Below are 13,092 nucleotides of genomic sequence, written 5' to 3' on the forward strand. Positions count from 1 at the left end.
CAATTACAAATGCAGTTGATCCAAACCAACCACAAGCAACGATTTGCCATCTAACTCAGAAAGATCTCCCACGTTACTTCAGCGACATCATGATCTCGCGACATATGTGTTATATTAATCTATATATGTTAAATTGACGAGATTGTCTATATGATTTACACCTTTATAACGAATGAATATGTCAATATCGTACTCATACACAATCAAAATAATCAATACAAAATTTATACTTGGATAGATACCAAATATTTATTGGGTAATTACCATCAAACATAGAATTTGATAGAAACATGTAAACAAGTGTCACCCGACGTCTAGAGTTCTAGTCTCATAAATAACGCATCTACATCTAGATATGTATAAATTAAAAAATATAACCTAATACACAATCAAAACTTGAGAGGCGATACACGACTAGGTGTGATACATTCCACATTATTTTTTTTCTCTATACAAATATATAACATACAACACGCTATTATTATTAGAGTAAACTGCAATTTTACCCCTTGGAGATATAGCTCATTGGCATCCTCACCCCCTATCACGAAATTTTTGGTGTCTAACCCCCCAACAAATGCGAAACAATGTAATCTTAGACCTTTTTAACGGTTAACGGTTATTTGACTGTTATAGGTAAGAGTGTTTTTTTAATCTCCCATATTTATTATTATTATTATTATTATTATTATTATTATTATTATTATTATTATTATTATTATTATTATTATTATTATTATTATTATTATTATTATTATTTCCACTTTCCAACATCTCAGTCTCTCACCGACCCCCATCAATCATCTTCATCTTCATCTCCATCAACCAACTTCAAATCACCCACAGACTCACTTTCACACTACACTCAACTTCTTTCTAACCCCATCTACCCAAAAAACCTCTAAAACCACCATTCAACTCACTGCATGTTCTACCTCTACAAAAATGGCCAACTTATACACCTCATCATCTCCACCACAACCAACCGACGACATCTCCTTAATCCTCCAACAAATGCAATGTCAAATCCCACCCCTACAACCCCTTTACTCACCCGGGTTACCCGTTTCAAACCCGATCCACGCAGTTGATGATGACCCAGATGAATATGATTGTGAAAGTGAGGTATTAATATATTAAATTATTAATATTAGTTAGCTTTAAAATGTGTAATTTGGTTAGTATGTGTGAAATTGGGATTTTATATTTGGATTGCTAGGAGGGTTTTGAAAATTTGATGGAACAAATGGTTGAAAAATGTGATCGGCCAAGAAATTCTTCAAAAAGAGCTAGAGCTGCTGAGGTTCATAATTTATCAGAAAAGGTTTGCCTTTTTTTTTGTTCAAGAATTAAGTTTTTTTTAACTACGGTTTATAGAGTAAAACCAGACCTCTAAAAGATTTGGTACAACTTGGATGTGATGGATCGCCTAGCTAAGTAGCGGTGCAATCCAGTTGGGAATAGCCCAGTGGTGTTGGTGAGTTTAGATAGATCCTAGGATAGGAGAGGTCAGGGGTTCGATCCCCATGGTGTGCAACGTTAGCCATTCAAAAAAAAAAAAAGTAGCGGTGCAAACGAGCCGAGTTTAAACGAGCCGAGTTTAAACGAGCTTGATCCCAAGCCTAAAAACAAACTCGTTTAATAAACGAGCTTGAGCTTCATTTATCAAGTTCGAGCCTACTATTTATAATATTTTTAATTAATATATTATATAGATGGGTGGAGTTACAATAGGAAGTTTATTTGGCTAGGAATGCTAGAAAGTGATCTTGACCATTCATTTAGTTAATCAATGGCTAAGATTAAATGATGGAAATTGAAGGGAAGAAAAGAGGCCCGTGAGTTTGTTTAGGGGCATTCTAGTCAATCCAAGCCAATAGTTTCTCTCTCCTCCAATTCCCCCCATTTTTTAAACGTTAATAACTCTGTCATACGACATTATTTTTTTGTAAAAATTGCACCAAAAAAACGAGTGTTTTTTTATCTTTAAAACGAGTATACTATTGCTATATTTTCAAAAAAAAAAATTTTAAACCCAGTTGCGTAAAACGCAATAGAAAAACCCCCAGTTACGTAAAACGCAATGAAAAAAAAAACCTAAAAAATGACATTTTTTCTAAAACGCAATGCACCAAAAAATACAAAGAAATGTCTTATTTCTAAAACGCAATAGCCTAAAAACTCAAAAGAAAATGTACTTTCTAAAACGCAATGGACTAAAAACACATAAAAAGTGTTTTACCTAAAACGCAATGCACAAAAAACACAAAGAAATGTCTTATTTGTAAAACGCAATGGCCAGAAAACACTTAAAAAGACTCATTCTAAAACGCAATGGACTGAAAACACCTAAAAAATGTGTTTTACCTAAATCGCAATGACTAAAAACACTTCAAAAATGTGTTTTACCTATAACGCAATGATTAAAAACACTTAAAAATGTGTTTTTTTCTAAAACGCAATAGCCAGAAAACACAAAAATCTCTCTTATTTCTATAATGCAATGGACACATAAAACTGTCTGTGACTGTGAACTGTCTGAATTGTCTGCCCCTTGGACCCCGCCAGGGGCTGCCGCCCCTGCGACCCCGCTACCAGGGGCGCTGCCCCCGGACCTCGCCATGATCGTAAAACGCAATGACTAAATCAAAAACCCATATCGTAAAAATGAAATTAAAGAATTTCTTACATGGATCGAAGTAATTTGTTCAATAATTGACGAATTTTGAATGATTGAAACGCTTATCAGCGCTCGAATCGAACGATATCGAGTGATTATCTCCAAAATCACCGGAAAAACCGAGATTTTTTATGAAATTAAACTGGGTTTTCTTCAAAAAAACTGAAGAACACGTTGATCGGGTGTTTGAATCATTGATTAGTGATGAAAATCGCACTATAATGTAGTGATTATTGAGATAGAAAGTGAAGAAATGGTTGAAGATGGTGGGTTTTGAAAATGGTGGGTTTTGAAGTTACTGGGTTTTGAAAAGGAAGAAGAAAGGGTTGGATTGACTAAAATACCCTTTTTCTTTGTTTTAAATGTTGCCACATGTTCTAATCCTATTGCTTCCTACACTTCCTAGCCAAAATAAACTTCCTATTTGATCTTTTCCCTTATATATATATATTTAAATACAACTAATTACTATTTATAAATCTACGAAAAATCACCTAATTATATATAAAATAATAATGATAATTAATATTAATTACTTAATAAATATATAATACCTGAGACGAGCTCGAGCTTGAAAAACTTACGAGCGAAGCTCAAGCTTTAGAAATAAAGCTCGATTCGAGCTTTCAAAAGTTAAACGAGGTCAAGCCCGAGCCTACTCGGGCTAAGCTCATTTGCACCCTATGGCTAGTTTCATTGGCGAAGCTTGAGATTTCTGACTGAGGTAAAAAACGTATATACCAAAAAAATTCTATAAAACCGGGGGGTCGAAAACGTATATACCTAAATATTTCTATATGAAAACTACATACTCTCCACTGCTGAGCGAAAAGTTTGGGGGGGTCAGCCGCCCTCTCCCACCCCCACTATGCTACGTCCATGGCTAGCTTATTTCTCAGCTAGAAGGCAAGGGTGGGTCAAGAGGATTAAAATAAAGCGAAGGCTTTGGCCCCCTATTTCACTAGGGCCCAAAATTCTAGAAAAAAGTTTTGTATGTATACACATAGATGAAACATAACTTATAGGATCAAAGCAATTTTTGTGATGAAAAGGACCCTGTATTCATTATCTTCTTTGGGCCCAACAAGCTTGAGACGGTCCTGCTAGATGCGTTATGGGCCTGGTTGGTTACTGGAGATCCTAGTTCTCCTTGGAATAGTTAAGCTCCTCATAGTGGGTTAAGCCCACCACTCTGCCTTTGTTTAAACACCTTAGGCTGGTCCAGTTCAAGAATTAATTATCAATAAAATTAGTTTTCTGAATATATTTATTTTTCTTTTATTGTATAGAGGAGAAGGAGCAGGATAAATGAGAAGATGAAGGCTTTGCAGAAGCTGATTCCCAATTCAAATAAGGTTAATTACTTTGCCCTACAATTTATTTATTTATTTATTAATGCAGCATTTCATGTTCTTAAATCTTAATTATGGGTTTTTTTTTTTTTTTTTTTTTTTTTTTTTTTTTTTTTTTTTTTTGTAGACTGATAAGGCATCAATGTTGGATGAAGCAATTGAATATCTGAAGCAGCTTCAGCTCAGAGTACAGGTTTTGCCGTTCTCAAAATCAAGAAATCTATTGTACATTTTGATTAAATGTTTATAGATAATTAAACATTTTAATTGATATTTAGATGTTAACAATGAGGAACGGGATGAATATATATTCAATGTCTGTACCACCCGGAGTTCTTCAGCCACCTCAGCTTCACCGTTCAAGAATCGCGCTACATGAACCTGAAAACATGGCATCGTTGAACCAAGAAACGCAGGTGAATACGATGCTCGGGTTCCCAATGCAATGCAGTAATCAGAACCTGCCATCGGTTCCTAATCTTTCGCATTTGATCAGTTCGGGATCTTCGTGTTCTTTCAGGGTAACTTGATTTGTTTAAACTCGGCGTTTGATAATATTAAGGAAAAAGATTTGTGAGGGTTCTTGATTTTGTGATTTGTAGGAATCTTTGATGAATGGTGGTGGAAATGAGGGAGGTCAGTTAATGAATTCACAGCAGAAATTGGTTCTTCCGGTTGATATGGACGGGTAAGCTTCTATTGGGCCCGGTTGATAAATGGTGATTGCGTGTTCGCTTTTGGTTATTGCCTTATTGGTGGCAATCATGACCCGTTCTTCAAAGAATGAGTTAATTTGGGGAAAAAATTGTATACGGGTCCATTTTGGTCAGAATTTGTTGTGACCCAAACCAAATTGCTACCTTTTTTAAACGGCCTGCTTTGACCCGAACTCATTTTGCTCAGAACCCTTATTGAGCTGAATCCAATCTGACCCGAACCCGTTTTATCCCGCCGCCCAACCTGCCCGGTTTACCGGGCTTAGTTTTGGTTTATGGAAATGGGTTTCAAAATCATAAATCGTATCCTCAAAATTGGGATTCACCATACATATTATAGAGAATGGATTTTGAACTTCATTCTACATGTCAGCCTCTTCCATACACTATATTGACTAGTTTTGACCCACATGTACATAACGTGTCGCTTCAAGGCTTTGAGGCGTTTTTCACATTGCCTTGAGGGCCTCCCATGTCAAAGGCACGCCTTTTAAAACCAAGTTTGGGATTCTCCGTACCTATCATAGGAAATTTATTTAGAACGTGATTCGTGTTCCGAGTTGCTATTAAACTCATACCCTTGGTTTTAAAAAGTGTACGACACTCTTAGGCGTTTACATATCAACCGTTTTATCAAGTAAACTATTCATAATCTTTTCATCGCTTGATTCCCTTTTGTTATTTTAAACATCACACTCCCCTACAAACTCCAAATTAGACCCGAATATGCATGTGGCGCCACCACAAGCCCTAATGAGTTTTCCTAATCCGAGACACGCTTTTTAAAACCAAGCTCATACCCATGATGATTCCGGACTTATTTCCTCACCGACGTATAAATTCAGACTATAAACGGGTCAAAAAGTCTCTTATTAATTTCTTACATCTACCTAACATGTCTTGATTTTTTGTGTTTGGTTTGTTTGATAGGACTTGCACAGGAAATGCATCTTATGATGATGCAAAGAGGTGAAGAATGACATTATCTGCTATGGTTCCAAGCTTTCTTTAACTGTTAACTTTTGACTTGGTACTTCTTCTACTACCATTGCAAGGTGTTGTGCATATATTTGCTTTGTTATGCTCTAAACTTAGGCTGGTTAAAATCTAATTAGATGTTTTTATGGTTGACTTCTTTTGGTAACAAGTGCTTTTGTATTTGTTTGTATGTTGTATGGTTATTTACTTATTTCTTTTTAGCAAGAAACCAAGAAGTACCATTTTTGATATTTTTAGGTTAAATAAAGTACCTCCAACCTCAATGAACCAAGAATATATGCATTTAAAATAAGTATATAAGAACAAATCTTGTATACAGGAAATTCAGTGTTTTTTTTTTTGTATAAATCAATGGATTTATATTTTATTTAAATGTTACTATTATTTATGGAACCAAAATCTCATGCATAATGTTGACTGCTCAATAGAAATACGTATTCTGTCAAGAAAGATGATCGAGACACCAAAGCTTGGCCCGTGAATAATTTTTGAAGTTTGTGTTGGTCAATTCTGTTTTAGGCATAATGGAAAACATGAAAACATACCTTTGATTGCATCAGCACAGCAGAGAATCCACATGGAGTCGCAGCAACAGTGTTTGACATGATTGTCAGCTTGATCTGGTTCCTCCTTATGGTGCAATCTAATGATGGTGATGATAAGAAACCGATAAAGGGTAATCGGCTATGGAGATGGAGGCGAATTGATGTTATGAGTTATTAGGGTTTGTGTAATTGTCTAACCCTTTAACCTCCACATTATTCTCCTTATATATGTACCCAGGAGGAAACCCTAATTAGTTAATAAGGGTAATTAGGCCCATCAACAATTACCAACTAATTATTTAATAGGATTGTTATATATTTTGATCCATATAATGTAAATGATTATAATGGTTACTAGATTAAATATAAAATAAATATATTTAATCTTACATTCTCCCGCTTAGCCGAGTAATCATTTACTATGAGTGTTAGATAAGCCTGATCAGGAGTTAACACTCATTTTAGCCTTAAACATGTACTATAGCAGAGAAATACAGCCGTTGAATCATTATGCGACTCAGGACCCCCATTAATCATACTATAGCCTTAATTTAAAACCTAATCGTTATGATCAAAATACGCGTAAGCTCTTTGTTTGATTTGTAACTATATTTGTCTATATGCCATTATGCTAGCTTGACATATTCTTAGAGACATACAAAATCAAACTGATGAGGAAAATTAACTAATACTTAGTCATTCATAGTACGATATGCAATTGCGCATGACCATTAATTAATACCCGTCTATGAGCTCTCCTAATAAGACTTATGGGTAATAGCCCTTCAGTTATAGGATCCTTAAGCATATCATGAATGTATTCGATACAAAACTTAGTTTCCTTAATTCGTTCATAAACGAATAATTAATTGCGTATCGAAACTTAATGCAGCACCTCTTGAACTGTTACTGTTCAAGGAGTTATGGTAGCTGACTTTATCACACTAATACTTCAAAACATTAATTATATGGAGTTAATAAACTTATGAGTCCACTGATAAATTTCCAACAACATTTAGTGACTATATTATGTTGTTATAACTTAGGTTGTTTATATCAGTGCATTATGACTCCTCCATGAAACAGGTTTTGTCTGCTGACATAAAGATATACCCGAAATTACATTTTATAATCTTTGAATATCACAAAGTTAAAGTAATCAACCGGTTTTAATTCTCACTTCTTCTTCAAATTGTAGTCTCTCGTTTCTTTTAAAGATATTGTAATACTCCATTAGATGCTACACTTAATCTAGACATATCTAGTGTGTTGCAATGTGAGTAATATCTAAACGAGTATAGACTTAAACTTACATAAGGCTTCCAATTAATGAAGCATAAGGAAATAATTTCATTTATCCTATTATCCTCTAAAGGAGAGCAGTATTTTGTTACATATGTAAGGACCCATTTAACGTTAAACTTATAGAACGAAACTATTGTCCCATTGGGTCTATCTCGGTACGTTATGATATCTATTACATAAGAGACATCTCTGAGATCTATTATATCAAAGTTTGTGTTAACAATGCTTTGACTTATGTAACATATGCTTGTCAAATGTCATCTATATAGACAAGTTTATTTTAGTTGCTCCCACTCATCTTGATGTAGGTACATTAATCCACTTGATTCTTGATGAAAATAATTACGTTAGCTTTTCATCACATTATGATGTTTGCATTAACCCATACATGGATATTATTGGCTTATAAATAAAGTGTTCTTTAACCTTCAGTTTGAAACTTTAGGCTGTTATCTAATGAACATGTAAATGTGTCAGCCATTTGTCATGGAAAATTATTTATAATGTTCATCTAATGTAGCTGCTTTAAACTATTATAAGCTACTAGAACAGTGATGATCCTCAAAGAAATCTTTTGTTAGATATGTAATAAAGATTCTTTAATAATTTATCTCTTCCTGAGTCCAACCTTTGACAACCAATCATGCCCCTTTGTGTCTTAACGCTTATATTAGGATTTGATTTAGTTATGAACACTCTTAGGTAATTCAATCAAATCCCAAACGTTACACGAACACATAAAATCAGTTTTACTAGAAAACTGTTTTATTCCATTCAAATGATTGATTTACGCTAATGTTTTTATTTTAAGAGATAGGATCATTAAACATTTCCAAAATCCATTTCAACTTCAATTAGGGAGGTTATGTAATCATCAAAGTTAGTAGGCTTTTAAACCTAGATGACCTCCTGAGTTGATTATTGGGTTCATTAGAAGTTTCAGTTTTATGGATTAGCTCTTGGTTAGGTTGCTATCATTTCATTCTAAGTTTGTAAGGGTTGGTGCAGTATGATATACAAGAGGTGTAATCGGAGTTAAATTCGTAGTGAAATTTAATGACACTCTTCCCCCCGCCTCTTGTATCCCTTGCAAATCATGATAAGGACTTTGACTGCTCCTACCGAGCTTAGAAATCTTTAGGAACTCAGCATGCGTAGGGTCAATGTGTAACGACCAACAAATTCTAATAGAGAAACAAGTTAATGACGTTAGTCGTTGTAGTTTCTCTTGTTGAGGATTATGTTAGTTTAGGTAAGAAATCTAAGTGCGCCCACAATTAGGCAACAATGAAACTTTTGTAAGAGTAGCATTAGATTTAAGGAGATAAGGTTTGATAGAACAGTGTCGTGATGGAGCGATGTCTTGTACAAGAGGTGTAAATTTAAAATTTTCACTCCCCCACTTCTTGCAACTATTGCAAGTTATTATTAAGACACTTAATGCTCCCACTGATCTTTAATATCTCTAGAATGCTACAAGAGAAGTTTCAATGAGCTACGTGACGTGGGAACCTATCACATATACGTTAGACTTTATTTGATTTCTTTAATGTCCAGATATCATAAGAAACTTTAGGGACATATTTAATAGAAATCTGATTAACTACATATATGAATAGAGTTCTTCTAAGACCGTGGGCCATATGCGACAAAATTTAGATACAAGTTGATAGTCTTTCAAATGATAAATGAATTATGTCTGAATATTCTATTTGGAATAAGTTCCACGAATGTCAATAAATGACTTATGATGGACCCATGCTTATTCCTTAAGCCAAGTCATATTTTAGGGCTTTAACGTCATGATTTAAAATCACTTAAAATGAGATTAGATGAAAAAATCATCCTCATTAACCATGTTATGATTTCTCATGAATTTTGGTTCTAATGGATGAAATTTATAAGTCTCATTTTCCTTTTGTCAAATTCTCATTTGCATGATGACAAAAGTTGTGAAAAGTAAGGTATCATCTAGTTTCATCTTAATAATGTTTCTATCCAGATATTTAGAACAAATAAAATGAGAGTTTACGGTAAGTGTGACTTTATGTTGACTATGCAAACCTCACAATCTTCATATCTTTGCTTAATTATGATACTATATTCTGATTAATCAGAATATATAAGGTATCGAAAAGCGTTGTTTGAAGACTGCTTATTATGGCTCTTATAGCCTTAACATTTAATTTTGTCACTAACTCTCGTGTTAGTTATTTGTCGAGTTCTGGTAAGGAAACGTATGGAACTAGAGTCAACTAATCATGTGTTAATTGGAATATTAAAAAATTATCAGATCTAAATATCATTAGTAAGTTACTATCTAATTAATTTATCCAACTGTTCTTTAGAATAATGGATAGTCTCGTTGCTTATGCCTAGTCTAATGACATAATTATGCAGTGAGATTTTTCCCTTGAAGAACCTTAACGTTGGGATTAGCACTTGTAATTTGTCTATGGACCTTAGAACAATCCTCTCTTAAGGTTTTAGTGGTTGTAAGGTGAATAACATCTTATTTTCCAGTTTCAAACATTTATTTCTTTGTACATATGTTGCTTATCAACACACTCATTATACTTTGGTACTTTTGAGTGTTATAGCTGATTTATAATGCATCAAATTGTACAAATGAAAACTTAGTATGTAATGTACTGGAAAATGTACTTATTTCCATGCGTAAGCCCTTAACTTTATGGGTCATGGTATTGTACATTATAATATATTCACATATACCACTTAACCTTATAATTTATAATTTTAAATGAAGACTTGCACCTTAGGAGTTCTAGTGATTATTCCACAATTATAGATTAGTCTTAGGAAAAACTTAATCTGGAATAACTTTAGTGATAGCAATTATGTTAGAGAGTTCTTGATTATCATAAGAGACATCATGTTCGATTTATCCTAATCATCATGCTCTGCTTTTCTTCTGTAGTGCCTTATCAGAAGAGAGCAATAGGGTTATCGTGTCTTAAGAGATAATCAAGGATTTAATTTAAGAGCTAATTCTTATAGAAACTTTAAATAAAGCAAAACATTTTAGGCTTAGGAATTAGAGTGGATGAGATATAGACTTATAGAAGAAAAATATAGTGAGCAAAAAATTATGGGTACTAAGAATAACACAGACAAAATGATCACAAAAAATTAATTGAGGATCATTAATATAAGGATCATTATGTGAAGAGGTGGTGATATGTCTATTACTAACATCAAAATAATAGACTACTTAAAGTTCTACTTAAACGAAGACAAAACAGCTTTGGCCAGAAGTGTAATCATTTAAGCATGTGTGCAAAGTGGTTGTAACAAATCGGCTTTGGCCAGAAATTGAGACAATCACTTTAGTTATGCACTTGTTAAGTATGCCATCTATGAAGGAATTAAATCAGCTTTGGCCAGATATTAAGACATTCATGTTTATGATGCACACTTAACATAGCTTTCGTAATACTTGAACGATAAGTAGATGCATCAAATCAGCTTTGGCCAGAAGTGATACATCAGAAGCTCATTCAAGTTAAGCCATTTTGGTTTTGTAAAACATTATTTGATCCTCATTAATTAACTAAGTAATTACAAAAACCAATCGTTTAATAGCAAACCACCTGTTAGCGCGGATCGAACTCCGCGGTGAGTTCGCTTGGGGGTGCAGGGGGACAGCGTGCCCCGCACAGGGTTTGGGGCGGAGCCCCGAGCTAAATCTTAGATCACATTAAACAGCCTAAAATAATGAGGTTTCGAGTGAGATCTCGACTCAGTTATGAGATCTCGAGTGAGTTCTCGAGTCAAGTCTCGACTTATCATTATGAGGTCTCGACTCATTAAGGTCTCGAGTCGCAACCTCAGTGTCTCGAGTCGTAATCATGGTCTCGACTGTTGTGAATTATGAGATCTCAACTCCTTATGAGGTCTCGAGTCGGAACCATGGTCTCGAGTTGTGACCTTGTGGTCTCGAGTTGTAGCTTTATGGTCTCGAGTCGCAACCTTATGGTCTCGAGTTATGACCTTATGGTCTCGAGTCTAGACCTTTGTCTCGAGTTGTAAAGACTGAAGCCCTTAGTCGAAACCTCAGTGGTCTCGAGTCGAGACATTATGATCTCGAGTCGAAATCGTTGTCTCGAGTTATAAACATTTGAGAACACTTATGATTTCGAGTCGAGTTCTTGTGGTCTCGGGTGGTTAAAAACTTATCTCGAAACTTCTGTTACAGCGGTTAGTGTGATAAGTTTGAAATTCGAATTTTAAGGGATTTGGTATATATTATTTCCTGTTTTAAAAGATATTTTATATTTATCCAATAATTTCGAAAATTATATCTAATAACATTAACAGATTTTTCGAAATCTTAAGGGATAAAAATTAATCAAATACAGGAAAAACACCTTCTAATCCTTAACTCATTCCAAAATAAGGGAATTTATTCGAATTTCACTAAGAACATGAAGAACCCTAATAAATAAAATAATAATTCTGGAACCCGAAACCTGAATTTTTTAAGGTTTTAAAAACAGATTTCGGTCATAAACATAATCCAGTTGATTTTCGAGTGAACCTATAATTAATCCTTTTTTCCCGAAAACAGAGATCTCGAGTCGATCTTCATGACTCGAAACCGGCTGTCACCGTTTTAAAGTTACAAAAAATCCGTTTTCCAAGTTTCAATCCCAGAATTATGGATACGAAAACAGAACTGACTAATCAACATATGCTCTGATACCACATGTTGGTCAATTCTGTTTTAGACATAATGGAAAACATGAAAACATACCTTTTATTGCATCAGCACAGGTTAGCAGAGAATCCAGATGGAGTCGCAACAACAGTGTTTGACATGATTGTCAGCTTGATCTGGTTCCTCCTTAGGGTGCAATCTAATGATGGTGATGATAAGAAACCGATAAAGGGTAATCGGCTATGGAGATGGAGGCGAATTGATGTTATGAGTTATTAGGGTTTGTGTAATTGTCTAACCCTTTAACCTCTACATTATTCTCCTTATATATGCACCCAGGAGGAAACCCTAATTAGTTAATAAGGGTAATTAGGCCCATCAACAATTACCAACTAATTATTTAATAGGATTGTTATATATTTTGATCCATATAATGTAAATGATTATAATGGCTACTAGATTAAATATAAAATAAATATATTTAATCTTACAGTTTGAACTTGGTTTGGCTCAGCTGGTTTATTATTTATCATTTATTTTATGTATCTACACTTGATACATATCTATGACTCTAAATTCTTATATATATATATATATATATATATATATATATATATATATATATATATATAGAGGGGGGGGGCGGTGAACGTACAATAGTACGAGCGTACGCGAGGCTTTTTCAACGAGCGATCTTGTGTTTACCCATATGAATTCGTGATCCGCACACACCATGCGATTTCATTGCTATTGTACCTACATGCGATTTATGTCCCATGCGATTTCATTGGTATTGTACCAGATGCGATTTTGCAAA

The 13,092-nt window shown here is 34.2% G+C and overlaps 1 protein-coding gene across 1 annotated transcript; it reads left to right on the forward strand.

Annotated features, from left to right (window-relative positions):
- Positions 1–776: 776 nt before the first annotated feature.
- Positions 777–5,916, forward strand: LOC110867752 (transcription factor SPATULA). Its single transcript, XM_022116756.2, has 7 exons — positions 777–1,125; positions 1,220–1,324; positions 3,970–4,035; positions 4,160–4,225; positions 4,311–4,553; positions 4,635–4,720; positions 5,679–5,916. The coding sequence occupies exons 1-7, from the start codon at positions 946–948 to the stop codon at positions 5,719–5,721; spliced, it is 789 nt and encodes a 262-aa protein (XP_021972448.1). The 5' UTR covers positions 777–945; the 3' UTR covers positions 5,722–5,916.
- The last annotated feature ends 7,176 nt before the right edge of the window (positions 5,917–13,092 follow it).

Source organism: Helianthus annuus, chromosome 7, assembly GCF_002127325.2.
Source record: "Helianthus annuus cultivar XRQ/B chromosome 7, HanXRQr2.0-SUNRISE, whole genome shotgun sequence".
NCBI lineage: Eukaryota > Viridiplantae > Streptophyta > Magnoliopsida > Asterales > Asteraceae > Helianthus > Helianthus annuus.

What these genes read in the sequence shown, in the direction of transcription:
- LOC110867752 (XM_022116756.2), top strand. Translation starts at nt 946, where the DNA reads ATGGCCAACTTATACACCTCATCATCTCCACCACAACCAACCGACGAC. An exon ending in AATATGATTGTGAAAGTGAG is followed by an intron (nt 1,126 to 1,219) that starts GTATTAATATAT and finishes TTGGATTGCTAG; the next exon opens with GAGGGTTTTGAAAATTTGAT. An exon ending in CTTCCGGTTGATATGGACGG is followed by an intron (nt 4,721 to 5,678) that starts GTAAGCTTCTAT and finishes TTTGTTTGATAG; the next exon opens with GACTTGCACAGGAAATGCAT.